The 15,751-nt window shown below is 41.6% G+C and overlaps 1 protein-coding gene across 1 annotated transcript in view; it reads right to left on the reverse strand.

Moving 5' to 3' along the window:
* IGSF5 (immunoglobulin superfamily member 5) overlaps positions 1–15,751 on the reverse strand; it is a 41,681-nt gene that overhangs the window by 13,111 nt on the left and 12,819 nt on the right. Inside the window, exons 4-5 of the mRNA XM_087417820.1 lie at positions 12,525–12,824; positions 4,306–4,446 (exon numbers count right to left, since the gene is read on the reverse strand). Coding sequence (XP_087273946.1) covers positions 4,306–4,446; positions 12,525–12,824 — 441 coding nt within the window. The remainder of the gene's footprint in view (positions 1–4,305; positions 4,447–12,524; positions 12,825–15,751) is intronic.

Consider the following 15,751-nt stretch of genomic DNA (forward strand, 5'->3'; position numbering starts at 1 on the left):
ATTATTAAGCTTCCTCACACCCAGTTATCAAGGAAAGTAGAATTCACTATCAACTATCACAAATATAAATAACCCCTAGGCACCTGAAATATAGTAGGTCCCTAATAAGTACTTAGTGAACACTGCATTTGATTAGCGAGATTATAAAGACTCCATTCTCCATGAAGAGATGCTCTGCATTCCCAGTCCCCACTGTCATTCATTCAGTACTTACCATGTGACAGCATCTGGCAAGCACTGTGCAGTATTATTTCATTTAATCATTACAACAACCCAAAAGGTAGGTCTTATGTTAGCGTTCTCGTATTTTTAACAGACTGGATGCTATTATACTAGTATAACCATATTTTTAACAGATAAAGAATCATACTGCTTAAGCACTATAGTTCTTTGAATTCTAAGATACATTTTCAATCACCATGTACCAATGGTATCAATTCATACAGTTGCATCCACCCCAAAAGCTGTCATTAAATTGCTAATGTTTTTAATCAATGGATTCTTGGAGGAGGGGAAATATAGAATTTGAAAATAGGGAGTAACAGAGCCACACGCCAGTCCCTGGCCGTCTGTCTCGAAAGCCAGCATTCTTTGCAACTGTGCTTTCCTGGTGGATCTTCTACTCATCAAGCATTATTGAGATTAAAAAATATTCATTTTCCTTGTTTTTTAGATAATGTTATCACTTATTTTCAGTTGTAATAACATCTGTCGACTCACACTCCAGATTGAACCTCGGGCAATCTTATTTGAATTGGAAGAGAGAGATCATCTGGTCCCCCTCTGGTAATAGGGGATGTCGCTAGTGTTCCCATAAGGGCCAGGCTGCAAGAGATGGCCTCTCGGTCCCTCTGCTCTAGAAGATGCGATCCCAAGTCCTCCAAGCCGTGCTGAGTGGGGTCCCAGCTGTCCTCAGTCAGTCCGGAGTTAACCAGTTGGAGCACTGAGAATTCTCCAGGCACTAGCAAAGGAGAGTGCCAGAAAATAATTTTGAAAAAACTAATTGTTTAATATTTTAAGCATGTAAATATCATGGGGAAATCCAGGGGAAATCCAGGACTTCACTGGATTCTTTTTCTTATTTATTTTTTTTTATTGAGGTCATATTGATTTATGACATTATATAAATTTCAGGTGTGCATCAATATCTTTCAACTTCTGTACAGACTGCATCATGTATACCACCAAAAGTCTAGTTGCCATGCATCACTGTACACATGTGCCCCTTTACCCTTTTTGCCCTCCCCCCACCCCCTTTCCCCTCTGATAACCACCAATCTGTTCTCTGTATCTATGTGTTTGTTGTTGTTGTTTTATCTTCCACATATGAGTGAGATCATATGGTATTTGGCCTTCTCTGTCTGACTTATTTCACATAGCATAGTACCCTCAGGGTCCATCCATGCTGTCGCAAATGGCAAGATATCATCTTTTTTATGGCTGAGTAGTATTCCACTGTATGTATATACACTGCACGTCTTCTTTATCTATTCATCCATTGATGGACACTTAGGTTGTTTCCAAGTCTTGGCTACTGTGAACAATGCTGCAATGAACATAGAGTGCAAATATCTTTACACATTCATATTTTTGTGTTCTTTGGATAAATACCCAGAAGTGGAATAGCTGGATCATATGGTAGTTCTATTCTTAATTTTTTGAGGAATCTCCATACTGTTTTCCATAGTGGCTGGACCAGTTTGCATTCCCGCTAGTAGTGTATGAAGGCTCCCTTTTCTCCACATCCTTTCCAACACTCGTTATTTCTTCTCTTCTTAATTATAGCCATTCTGATGGGCGTGAGGTGATATCTCATTGTAGTTTTGATTTGTATTTCCCTAATAATTAGTGACGTCAAACATCTTTTCATGTACCTGTTGGCCCTCTGTAGATCTTCTTTGGAAAAATACCTGTTCAGATCCTTTGCCCATTTTTTAATTGGGTTGCTTTTTTCTTTGTTGTTGAGATTTATGAGTTCTTTATATAGTTTGAATATTAACCACTTATCATATATGGTTTGCAAATATCTTTTCCCAATTGTTAGGTTATCTTTTTGTTTTGTTGATGGTTTCCTTTGTGTGAAGCTTTTTAGTTTGGTGTAGTCCCATTTATTTATTTTTTCTCTTGCTTCCCTTGCCTGGTGAGACATGGCATTTGAAAAGATGCTGCTAAGACCGACGTTGAAGAGCGTACCGCCTATGTTTTCTTCTAGGAGTTTTGGTTTCAGGTCTTACATTAAAGTCTTTAAACCATTTTGAGGTAATTTTTGTATATAGTGTAAAACAATAATCTACTGTCTTTCTTTTGCACATGGCTGTCCAGTTTTCCCACCACCATTTATTGAAGAGACTTTCCTTTCTCCACTGTGTGTTCTTGGCTCCTTTGTTGAAGATCAGCTATCCGTAGGTGTGTGGGTTTATTTCTGGGATTCTAATTCTGTTCAATTGATCTATGTGTCTGTTTTTGTGCCAGTGCCACGCTGTTTTGATTCCTATAGGTTTGCAGTATATTTTGAAGTCAGGGGATGTGATATCTCCAGCTTTGTTCTTTTTTCTCAGGATTCCTTTGACTATTCGGGGTCTTTTGTTGTTCCATATAAATTTTAGGATTCTTTGTTCTGTTTCTGTGGAAAATGTCCTTGGGACTTGGTCCTTTACATTTATGTCAAGGTGAAGTGTCCACTTGGAATTATACTTAGTGGGAGCGGGCATTGTAAGTAGGTTGTCACAGGCTCTGTTCAAAGCCCTTACCTGGAGCTGTTATGAACCAGGAGAATAAAAACAACTTTCTCTTACATGGCTTTTCATCTCAAAGTTAAAAAAAGGGTAAAATCTAGGACAGATCACAGAACCATTTAATATATCTATTTATTTAATTCTCGTACCCAATCTACAGGGTAGGACTTATTCCCATTTTGTGAATGATGAAGCTAAAAATCAGGGAATCACCCTTCTGCACATCCTCCAGGGGCCACCAACATCACAAACCTTACCAAGCTCTTGTGGAACAGAGAAAAGCCTAAGAGAAGCAGAAGTCCAAATGACCAGAATGTTCCCCAACTAAGCCTCAATAGCTAATGTTGAAAATAATCATCTGAAGGCACTGAACAATCCTAGTCACTTCTGAATTAAAATTCAAGTTATCCAATAGTTTTAATTTAAAATCCAGTGTATTTTATTTGAGTAATCCATCTGTGCCATATAGAGTAACTCCCAAGCAAAAACAAATTCCCCTCAAATCTGGGTCAACAGGAGTTGGCTACTTTTCATTTTGTATTTCATAAGGAATAAATTTATATCACAGAATTAATTCTTCAATCATAAACCGAATCCATGCAGGAGTTAAGACTAGACCATTAGCCTGGTTAAGGCTAGACCATCTCGCTAAGAGAGATATTCCATGTAGAAGAATTAGTTAACACAGTGCCCGGCACACACACAAAAACTGCTCATCGAATGGCACTTAGTGTTAATAAAATTAAAAATGCAATTAAATTGACATACTGCCTAACATCAAAACTGATTTTCAGAAAAATAATTCAACTGTAGAAAATATTCAAATAGGAGTAGGTAAAGGTTTTATGAGAGAAAGAAAGATAAGGATGGACACACATACTCAGCACTTGGAAAGTCCTGAGCTGTCCACATGGCAAAGATCCTTTTGTTTCTGAAGTCACACACTGCCAAACTCTACAAGCCCACCCCCATGTGGATGAGCCCACCCCCACGTTGAGCCTGACCCCAAACAAGGTCACTGCATTCATATATCTTGGAGTATCTCAGAAGACCTCATTCAGAAGAAATGCATAACTATTCTTATTAATTTTATTTTACTATTTTGATTAACAGAAGACCTTACATTTCTCTCTACCACTACATCACCATTCACCTACCAAAGGAGATTTGGAATTATACAAAAGAGGAAATAATCTTTTAATGTGCTCAGATAGGTAGGTATTATTCTAGAAAAAACATAGTATCTGAGTGACAGATGACACAGCCTTGTATCCTTGCAAATAAGCACAAAAATCAATCAAATAGTCAGTGTCTTTTATGAGAAAGGTGTTGCCTCAAAACAATCTCAAAAGTGTGAAGATCTGTCTTCCTAGAGGGATTGTGTCAGGCCCCAAAGGAGTGGCTTCTCTTCTTTGGAAAGTCCCTTCCCTCTCTGTGAATTTCACACATTTTCTTTCAAGGACACCGATAGCCAATGTATCTTTTGAAAGAGCTAATGAGCTAATGAACTTCGACTGCTTGTACTGAAAGTTCAAAAATATGTACATATCTATATGAAAAAAAAAATTACCTTTTTTCTCTCTCCCGGAGACACAACAGCAGCAGAATATTGTAATCAGAACAATTATCAGGATCAAAAGCAATGACAATGAGACTGCGAGTAGAACTATGGCCCAGGTAGGCAATGATGCACCTGCTATAGCAACACTGCCTATAAGGTCAAAAGGAGGAAAAGAAATATTTTAGTGATATTTGCCATTATCTAGGGGATGCAATCACTGATTCTGCCACACTATCAATTAGAGTATGTTTTTCAATAATATTTTAACTATTCAGCCTGCTATAGCCAGATGTCCTAGGCCAACTTCCCTTCAGTGTGCTTAAATACTCAACACTCTACAGTACCTTCCACAACATTTATTTTGTCAATAAATACCAGCTTAGTAACACAGTCCAAATGCTAATCGTTTAACGCTTCTAACATTCCTGAGAGGTAGATAAGGCTGGGCTGGGTGACAACTCCCTGGGATTGGGGTAGTAATTACCATGTTCCACATCCTTTATTTAGTCAAGAAATGCTTATTGATCAGCTACTGCTGGACAAGACTGGAAGACTAACGTCTGGCGTTCTCTTCCACGTCCCCACCCTTCAAGAGTCCAGAGCCCGAAGGAATAGGGACAAATTGGGGAAGAGTCACTCACAAAGGAACTTATCGCAAGGCCTTCGCTCCAGTGCCATCCATACCCCACCCGCAGAATTCATTTCTCATCGAGTAATTGCTCTCTCCATGGCTCTTCAGGGGCCACCTTCACTAATGCCTAGTTTGCCCTCTTGTTTAATCCAGTAGTCATGGAGTCGGAAGAGAGAAAGGATAAGGTCAAGCAGGAAATGAAGGAGAGGCAGGGTGAGACGGAAAGAGAGAAAAAGCCATTATGACTTTTTATAGCCATGTCTTAGCCAGAGCTGTCAACACACTTCACGCGGTTATCTAAATTCAAATTTAAATTAATTAACACTATATACAATTAAATACTCAGTGCCTCGGTCGCACTGGCCACGTTTCAAAGGCTCAGTTACCACAGGCTAGAACATTGCCTTCATCGCAGAAAGTCCTGTTGGGCAGCGCCGCCTGGTCATGGGCTTGTGGGAACTGCATGGATGTTCCAAAAAGCCCTTATGGGCATTTCACTTCCCCTACTGAACAACAGGGAAGTCAAACCATGTTTAAGTTGATCTGTTTACGTGTGAATTGCTATTCAATAAAGTCCGTCACTCAACCTTGAGTGCTTGGGTGATATCTCAGTGTAAATGCATGCTATTTTATTAAATGCCAGTCATTAGAAAATAAAACAACAGACTTCCTATGCAGGAAGATAAAGTTTGCTTTTACATCAGTGGCCTTCCAGCACTTTGGAACCACAGGTGAGTTATTAGCGGAAAAGAAGCTCTTGGATATTCTTACTTAGAGTTTTCCTTGAAATCGTAGTTTGCTATTCCTGTGTCAAAGTTAAATGCTCAGAACAAGTTTTAGGAGTGGTTAGAGATGGTCACTAATGCTCTGGCGTCTACAATCATCAACCACCTTGATGCTGACTCATGGAAAAGCAAGGATCCAACTGCAGAATAATCCACAGACTTATCTCAAGAACATTGCTTTGAAGAATTATATAATACAAAATGATATTTGTCTTCTGCCCTTTGTGCAAAGCTTCTCTGCATTACCTGTGATAGTTTTAAAAGTTTTCTTTTTTTTTTTAACATCTCACATTCATTGCCATCTTAAATGTCTATGAAATTGACTGCTGTGGCTTCCATTTCTTCTTACACACTTGCTACTATCTAATCTAGCCTTAGTCCCCTCAAGGTCAAAGACTATGTCTTATTCTCCCTATGCCCCAAGCATCTGGCACATATTGGGCACCTTGAATGGATGGATGGATGGAAGAACAGGTGGATGGAGGGATGGAAGGATGGATGGCTGGAGAGATGGAGGGATGGATGGAGGGATGGATGGGTGGATGGACGGATGGACGGATGGATGGATGGATGGAGGGATGGAGGGATGGATGGAGGGATGGATGAGGGATAGATGGAGGGATGGATGGAGAGAGGGATGGAGGGAGGGATGGATGGAGGGATGGATGAACGGATGGATTTCCATATTACCCACCATTTTTCTGAGACGAACTGGGACAGATAGAGATAGGAAAAGAATTCCCAAAAAAAGGTGGAAGGGGGAGGGGACAGGATTATACCTTTCCTATGCCACCCTTCCCCAGCCCCAGAATTGGAGCTTTAAAACAAGCCAATCCCTTCACACCCAGAGAGCAATACAGCTTCTCCCTTTGCTGCACAGACAGCAAAATCCCAAGCACCACCTGGAATGCCTGCTGTGCACGCAGATTCTGAACTCACCTCCAGTGCAGCCCAGTCAGGTATCTGGGATGGCTCCCCAGGTAATTCCGATGCAGGTGGGTGGTGACCCACACTCTGAGAATTCCTAGTGTTCAGCCAAAATGTAAACACTGCCCAAGCAACCTGCCACCTTACAGGATGCTCCCTTACTCTCCCTCTCACAGATGTGATAATAAAATTATGAAGTCCAGAACTGCATTTATGATATTCACAATCTGGAGTTTAGAGTCAGACCACCATATGGAAGCTTCATGGCTGACAAAGAGCTTTGGGCTTCACGTCAATGGAACTAGTGAAATCTCATGGCCACCGCTGACTTGGGCTCCCTTTGGCCTCTGGCTCACTCATCCGTAACAATTCTTGCCCCACCAGGCTGTTCAGAGACTCAAGAGATGCACATGAACACGCTGAGAACACCATAAGGCACAATGCCCATGTTCGAGATTGCTATGGTCATCCTAAATTCAGTCTGATGGGCTCTTTTACAACGAAAGTTTGCAGATATTAGAAGTTTTCATAATAAGGGAGCCAGCTGGCGTGAAACATTAGGGTCTGGCTCCGGATTCAAGAGATAGGCTTGAAATTCTTACTGGTATAAGTCAACACACTTGTTGACTTACTCAAATACTCCCTATCAAAGCGTTTTCCTCCCCTGCTGGAGAAAACTGTCGACGTGCCAAGTTCTGTCAACCAAGTCACGACATAGCACCCTTTCCTCTGATCTAGCACAGAGACAGCCGCTTATTCTTGGGGACGACCTGTTTAAAGGAAGGGAAGGGCCACCTTGCTGGGGTTGGCAACTGAATCAAGGACACAAGCAGGTGATATTGTGACCTCACTCACTCTCATGTCTGTAATTCAACCATCAAGGTCAGCTAAGTGACGCCTGCATCAGCCAAAAGCCCCCAACTCTCACCAAACGGCACCTGATATCAGGAACCACATGGCTCTTTCTTTCACTTCCTATTTGCTGTGACTCCACTCCACTGGGGGTTGAATCTCCCATGGAGTCTCCCACCTAGGAGAGACTTACACTCCCCCTCTACTCCAGCAGAGACCAAAGAAAAGCGTGATTGGTGCTGGAGCTACATCGAAGAACCGTTCTTATTTTCCCAATAATTTTTGATTTATCGTCTCTTACATACATTTGTATACACTCATGCAGATATAGCATGGATATTTTGTTTAGTATGAGGCTAATTTTTTAAATGAGTCCATTCATAGTGGATTGAAAGAAAAATAAATGATAGTCATAGATCGATAAATCAAAAGTCTTGAGAGGAGACAGAAAACACAGAACCTTGGAACGATCTCATCCATAATCCAACCCCTTCATCGTGCAGATAAGACACTCGGGACGAAGAGACTCAGTAAATTGGACAAGGATACTCAGAATAGAAAAACCCCAGCCCTCTGACTCTTGTCTTTCCATCCTGCCATGTTGCGTCTTCCATTTGCAATAATCCTTCTGGGAAAGACACAGCCTGAGTCTTAGAGGAAGTAGAGAGTCTAGGCAGATGCTGATCCCTGACTTGTGCCTTAGTGGAGGGTGTGGCGTGATGATAAGGTGAGTGGCAGATTTGCTGGAGAACATGCGTATACTACACCTGCGTAACCCACAGTGACTAAGGAGGATTACCTCCAAGTTCAACACTGCTTGCCTTCCTCCCTACATTCCTTCACACAACTGTGTGCACGTTAGGGCTGCGTTACTGAATTGACCGTATAACTTTATTCTCAGCTTCGAGAGTGTCCTTTGCCCGTCTGTGAAGAAAAGGAAAATAATGTTCCCCAGATGTTCTCACAGGAATGCTCAGAGTTTTAAAAGGGCACATAGAATTTCTCGAAACCAATTGGATTAATACAAAATGTCACCACTCATATGTGCAAAACAGGCTCCTGCGCTGACCAGAAGGGACACAGGAGATCTCTGAATCAATATAACAAATGATAACAATTGCTCACTCTCCTGTCCTGTGGGCTCTGGGGCAGGGACTGTCCTAAGTGCTTTAGATGTTTTAACTCACTTCCTTCTCACACCAATAACAACCCTATAAGGTAGGTATTATTATTATGACAGTTTTACAGATGAGAAAACTGAGGCAGGGTCAGCCCCCTGGCCTAGCAGTTAAGTGCGCGCGCTCTGCTGCTGGCGGCATGGGTTCAGATCCCAGGCGCGCACTGATGCACCGCTTCTCCGGCCATGCTGAGGCCGCGTCCCACATACAGCAACTAGAAGGATGTGCAGCTATGGCATACGACTATCTACTGGGGCTTTGGGGGAAAAAATAAAAATAAAATTATAGAAAGATTTGCTTGCTATAAATGGGGGAGGTGGGTACACGGACTGCGTAATCTTAAAAAAAAAAAAGAAAAGAAAACTGAGGCACAGAGAGGTTAAGTAACTCGCTCAAAGTCACACAGCAAGTAAGTAGGCAAGCTGGGATCTGAGTCCAGGCTGTCTGGTGCCCAAGCTTGTGTGGATAGTAACACCTCATGAGGCTGGATCAGGAAGTGGGGCCTTTGAGATTTTCCAGTTCGGCAACCTCCAATCCAGGCTGCCCAGTAGAGTAATTTGGGAGCTTTTCAAAAATGTCAATTCCCAGGCTCCATGCAGACCAATTAAATCAGAGCCTCCGGGGTGGGGCTGGAGCAGCAGCAGATGCGTTCAAGCTCCTCGGAGTCTCCCACAGGCAGCCAGAAGAGAAAACTTCCATCCTATTCTTTTCCCCCTCAGCTTACAGGTGAGAAAATGGAGCCCTAAAGGGCAGTGACTTGCCCGAGTCACACAGCTGGTGGCAGAGCTACGACCCAGGACTGCCAGTCCCACCACCTTGCCTGCCCTGGAAAATTCCACATCTCACAAAACTGAGATTATAACCAGGAATCACTCCATTCTACAGGGTGCTCAGGTGTCCTAAAAATACTGCTCTGTTTTAACATTTCACAGCCTGTACACTTAAGTACACAGAGAAAACAACCCAGATGGGCAGACAGGGGGTGGAGTGCTTATCTCAAGGCAGGCAGGGGAGGGGCTTTCCTTCTAGTTGTATGCGTGTCTGCAATGCTGGAACTTTGTATGACTTCTGGAATCAAGAAAATCGATTTCTCAGAAAACGTGAGCATTAGCCCTTTCAATACATTTTTCTTTCAAGAATCCGTAAGTGCTTCATACAACTTCTTGGCTTAAACTAATTAGGCTTCCTAAGCTGCCATTGTCATTGACTTAAAGGAATTATTCCAGAAAGGAACGCAGATTCCTTGCACGTTTAGGAAATGGGCCTCAGGACTGGTGTTTATCCGATTCCTGAAGACACCTGAACGCACAGCCTCGTTCCTTCCGGGCTCCCTGTCAACCTGGCCGTGCTCCTTGAAGACTTCCAGCCGCCAGCTCCGCCAGCCGAGGCCATAATGAGGTCTTCAACTGCTAAAACTTGCATAAAACGCACAACATGTAGCCAGCCACCAGCTGCTCTGGATCTTGATGAATAATTTAGAAACAAATTACCCTTTTCCAAATGAGTCCAATAAAGTAAGACTCATGGCAACACAGCCACCACGCTCTCCCCTGTGAGGCTGTGGGGACCCCAGCTGCCGTAATTAAGGCCGCTTGCTTCCCAGTCCCAGTCTAAGAAGAACTCAGCTGAATCAAACTGATCGAGGGAAATTAAGTGCCCCTTGCCCTGCCCCTACTGAAGAAAAACTTCTCAGGCAAGCTAATCTCTAAAATCCATTTCTATGGGGCATCATCAACCAGAGCAGAGCTCTTTGCTGCCTTATTACCTGGTTAAGATGTGTGGTTAAACAGTCGATTTCATTCCACTTGGTGCTAATGGAACTTCTTTTTAAATCTTCCCTTTCAAAGCCTAGGCCATATCTTATCATATTTAAATAGCTTAAAAACAAGCTAGGTTGGCTCCTTGGAGAAATGGCTGATTCCAGCCTGGGAATAAAATAAGTCGGGGACATCTTATTGGGCCAAGTGCTCAAAAACTAATAGGGCCGTGTCAAAAGGACACCAGAGCCAGGTGGAAGGGATTCCCACTGGGTAAATCGGGAGCAATCTGAGCATCAAAATGAATAATAACAGGAGCAAATTATAATGTATTGAATAAAAATGAGTCCGTGCTAAAACTATTTTAAAAAAAGAAAGAAGTGAAGGAAGGAGAGGGAAGCCTCTTTTTTACAGAAGAATGCCAACTAATAAATATAGAAAAATCATGGAACCAGAAAATCACTCATTGACAACCACTATAGAAATAACTGATTCAGGTAATGACTGATCAAAAAATACAAAAGTTATTAAGGGAAAGACTGGCAAGAAAAAAAGATATTCAGACAGTATTTGTAGATTACACATTAATTATAGTTATGATGAGGTCATACTGGCTAGGTTGAGCCCCTGACCCAACATGACTGGTGTCCTTTTCAAAAAGAGAAATTTGGACACAGACACACACACAGGAAGAACGCCATGTGAAGATGAAGATGGGGGTGATGCGCCTACAAGCCAAAGATTGCCAGCAAACCACGAGAAGCTAGGAGAGAGACCCCAAGCAGACTTTCCCTCCTGACCCTCAGCAAGAATCAACGCTGCCAACACCTTGATCTTGGACTTCCAGCCTCCAGAACTGAGAGAGAATACATTTCTGTGGTTTAAGTATCCCCATCTGAGGTACTTTGTTACAGCAGCCCCAGGGTACTCATACACCCTCCAAGCAGCTGCTCACACAGTGGAGGGTGGGGGTGACAGATGAGCAGATTCTGGAGATAGACCAGCAGGGCCATCTCCTGCCGTTTACTAGCTCTATGGACACAGGCAAATTCCAAGCACCACTGTGTCCCTGTCACCTCACCTCTACAACAGGAATAATAGCAGCATCCACTCATAGGGCTGCAGTGCAGGTTAATTTAGTTAATATTTAGAAGCACTTAAAACAGTGTCTTTATTTGGTAAGTGCTATGTAGCCCTATTTTATTTTTATTATTATTATTATTGTCATCTTGCTTTGGCTGTAGCTTTGTTCCGAACTTCGAACAATCTTAAGTAACGGTGTTTTCGTAATGGGAAAAGCTTTGGACCAAGAGAGAAACTCTTCCTGGCTTCTAGGCTCCCTCTGCCCCTTAGAGCTATACTATCTGGAATTCAGCCCAGCACTTCTCTAGGCCACTCTTTCTTTCCTGTTTTGTAAAATGGAGTTAAAGTCAAGCTCCAGCCCCCAACCCTCCACGTTTTCTAGTTGGCCCAGGCCGACTCAGGCTCAAGCAGGCTCTGCAGGCCCCAAGAAGGTGTGTGATTAGAGTTTCTGGTATGTCAAGGACTCTATTGTACATTCTTTTTGGGATCTAAACTTTAAACTTATGTCATTTAGTTGAGTTAAAAATATATATATAGACTTTGTACTTTCAAACACTGTGGATTTCCTGGGTAAAAAAATGAAACATCATAATTCCACTGAGATTGGAAGGAACCCAAGAAGACCTATGCACCCTCCTCAAATATAAGAGCTGGCTTCATATTGCCCCAGGGGATGGGATCAAACCAGAACAACGGGTAAACCTAGGGAAAAAGATGGAATTCAAGTATTTATCTCTGAATTTGATTCTATTTCATGATAAATAATTGTCAAGATTCTTAATGGTTTTCATTTGTAAGTAGAAAAGAGAGAAATACTTGAAGATGGAATTTTGAAAGCAAGTGAAATTACACGGTCATTAAGCCTACCCTATAAGTAATTTGTCTCCATTACCATCCCTACCTGAAATCAAGGTCATCGTATGATACTAAGCACTGTTGATTAAGCAGCACGACATATAAAATAGAAGCATGAAATAATAATTCACTTTATATAAAGCAAGAAGTCTTCACTTACCCAAGGAAGGTTGAACCACAGTAAGATTTACAGTTACAGACTTGTGGACCTGCAGCACCTCCACATTAGCCACACAAGTCAAAGTCCCATTGCCCTGTGGCGTGAGAGCCAGGATGCTCACTGCGCTCTGAAGGTCGTTGGGCTCCGGAAGGGAATAGTAGCTTGAATGGCTCACCGGAACACCGATCTCCCAGGAAATATTTGGGAGTGGGGTCCAGCCCAGTGCATGGCAGGTCACATTACAAGGTTCATCCTCAGTGACTACAAGAACACCACTGGGAATGAGCAAGTCCCCCATAACTGAAGAAGAGAAGAGAAACGTTTGAAGGAATGACCATGCCTCTGGTTCTAGGTTTTCATTAGTTTTTCCTTCAAATCACATTTCATGAAAGCTATCATCCCAAGCCCAAATTGGCTGTGTCTGTATCAAGAACCTTGACTCAGGTTTTATCTGTGTCTTTCTTTTTGTTTTGTGAGGAAGATCAGCCCTGAGCTAACATCTGATGCCAATCCTCCTCTTTTTTGCTGAGGATAATTGGCCCTGAGCTAACATCCGTGGCCACCTTCCTCTACTTTGTATGGGATGCCGCCATAGCATGGGTTGACAAGCAGTGCGTTGGTGCATGCCCGGGATCCGAACCTGCGAACCCTGAGCCGCTGAAGCTGAGCGTGCACACTTAACCACTGCGCCACCGGGCCAGACCCTGTGTGTCTTTCTTTATACCTGCCAAGTTCACAGAAGAAGGTGAAGTTGCTCACCAGAAAACATATAATTCCAGAGAAAATGAATAAATAAAAATCAGAATCCAGGGGAATATAAATTATAAGGGAAAGAGAGGGCAAATGCCTGCCATAGTGGGCTACACAATCTCTGAAGTAGAGTTGCAAAGTTGTCCTGGACTATCCTGGGAGCCAAAGCAAAAAGGGAAATACTTTTACGTTCTCTTCATTGGAAGGAGAACACATCTCCGAGTCTCATTGGAATTAAGTCTCTCCTCACCTTCGGTCATTCAGATTCGTTTATTTTTTTGGGTCACACATTTTTAAACATAACATCTTATGATATTGCCTTAAAATATTTTTTTAGGTACAAATTAAATCAAAATCTAATCTAATTATAGAAATAATGACCCTAAATCATGTATCAGGATATATTACTCAGATAAGGTAAAGTTTTTATTAAGTGTTCACACTGTAAATAACCCCCCTGAGAATAGCACTTGTGTTGCTAATATTACTAAAATAACCTGAGGGTTGGCCCTGGTAAAGACACAGCCTTAGTGAAATATATACACATTGAAACATTCACATAAAATACCCTGAAACTGCCTGCTCCATAATATAGTGGAAAGAACACTGGACTAGGAATCAAAAATCGGTTCTCAATCCTGGCTTTCCCACAATATTGACATCACCCTGGGAAAGTCACTGAAATTGTCAGCCTCTCTGTTTTCTACCTGTCGAACAAGATGATTTGACTAGGTCACTGGTTTTCCAACATTTTGGTTTCAGTACTTTTTATACTCTTAAAAATCATTGAGGACTCCAAAGACCTTGTGTTTTTGTGGGGTCTATCAATATTTACCATATTTGAAATTTGAATTAAATATTTGTGTTTTTGGTTTTGTTTTGTTTTGTTTTGTTTTGTTTGGTGAGGAAGATTGGCCCTGAGCTAACATCTGTTGCCAGTCTTCCTCTTTTTGTATGTGGGACACTGCCACAGCATAGCTTAATGAGTGGTGTGTAGGTCTGCACCCAGGATCCGAACCCACGAGCCCAAGACCGCCAAAGCAGAGCACACAAATTTAGCCACTATACCGCCAGGCTGGCCCCTATTCATGTATTTTTAAATAATTATTTAAAAATAACAATATCAACCCATTATATGTTAATATGGATTAACATGTTTTTATGAAAAATACCTATATTTTTAACCCAAAATAAATTAGTAAGAAGAACATTGTTTTATATTTATGCAAATCTCTTTAATGTCCAGCTGGATTCTCATGTCTGCTTCTGCATTCAATCAGTTGTAATACATTGCTTTGTCTGGAGTATGTAAAGAAAAACATATATATAGTTGTATATATAGTATATATAGTTGGAACAGTGAGGAGGCTTCTCAGATAATCATGGATAGTCTTTGATATTACACCAAAACTTGACAAGTAGTAGTTTCTTACGGGTTTGTTGCACTACGGAATCTGAAACTATATAAAGGAACTTGCATTCTCTGTTACATTAAAGTCCATTGCTCTGTCTGGCACTTTGAATGGATCTTTTGCCCTTGCATGATTTTGTGTATCATTACATATCAGTCTTTGGAAAACGCCAGTCCACTGAGTTGTGCAGACCTTCCCCATGGATAGTGGGAAACTCCCTGTGCAGTTGTGAGAATGAGAGTGGGAAATTCAAGTGACATCTTAGCATTATTATGAAAACAGTCATGACTTCACAGACCACTCTGAAAGGGTCTTGGAAACACCTGGGAGTTCCCAGACTAGACAGAACTGGATCAGCTCTGAAAGCTCTTCTGACTCTGAAATGTTAGATTTCCAACTATTCCTTTCCTGAATAGTCTCTTGGAGTAAGTAAGCACCTTTGCTAATTCAAAGATTAGTGTAAATGCACCAAGGAGAGGGGAACAGATTTGTCTCTTAGGCGAAAGGGTTCTGTGCTTGTTCTGTTTTGTTCCTTCATTATTTCATTGATGGAGAGGTTTAAGATGTCAGAAACAGGAGGAACGGTATTGCCTCAGTTAACAACAGAAGATCTTGAACTCAGGTCCTAGTGGTCCTCAAAACACAAGGAGTCTAGAGTTTAGTGTGTGATTATTTGGAGGATTGGGCAATTAATGGACAAATGCAGCAATCTGAAGCATTTCCTTTTTCTGTATGTATCTGCAATTCAACTTTTCCCATTGGCTTTCACAAAGGTTATTCAGTAGCAGGACAGAGATTTTATACACAGGTGATGGCTAGAAAATTCACATGGATTTTGGAGGACTCAACATGGAGTTATGTAAGCTCTCTTTATTTTTCTTGTTAATACACGAGGAGGAAAACAAAAACAATCTTTGGATAATTCACTTTCAAAATAAATTGGATGTTCCCTCTTTTTTTCAGGATTCTTTTCCCTTGAAAGACACCCTGTTGCTCAGAGAACATTTGTTCCTCTAAGAACAAAGTGCCATTGAGACCGATGGAACCAGGGTAAAATGCTCGAGT

The sequence above is a fragment of the Ceratotherium simum genome, chromosome 27 (genome assembly GCF_057802395.1).
Source record: "Ceratotherium simum simum isolate JZ-2026a chromosome 27, ASM5780239v1, whole genome shotgun sequence".
NCBI lineage: Eukaryota > Metazoa > Chordata > Mammalia > Perissodactyla > Rhinocerotidae > Ceratotherium > Ceratotherium simum.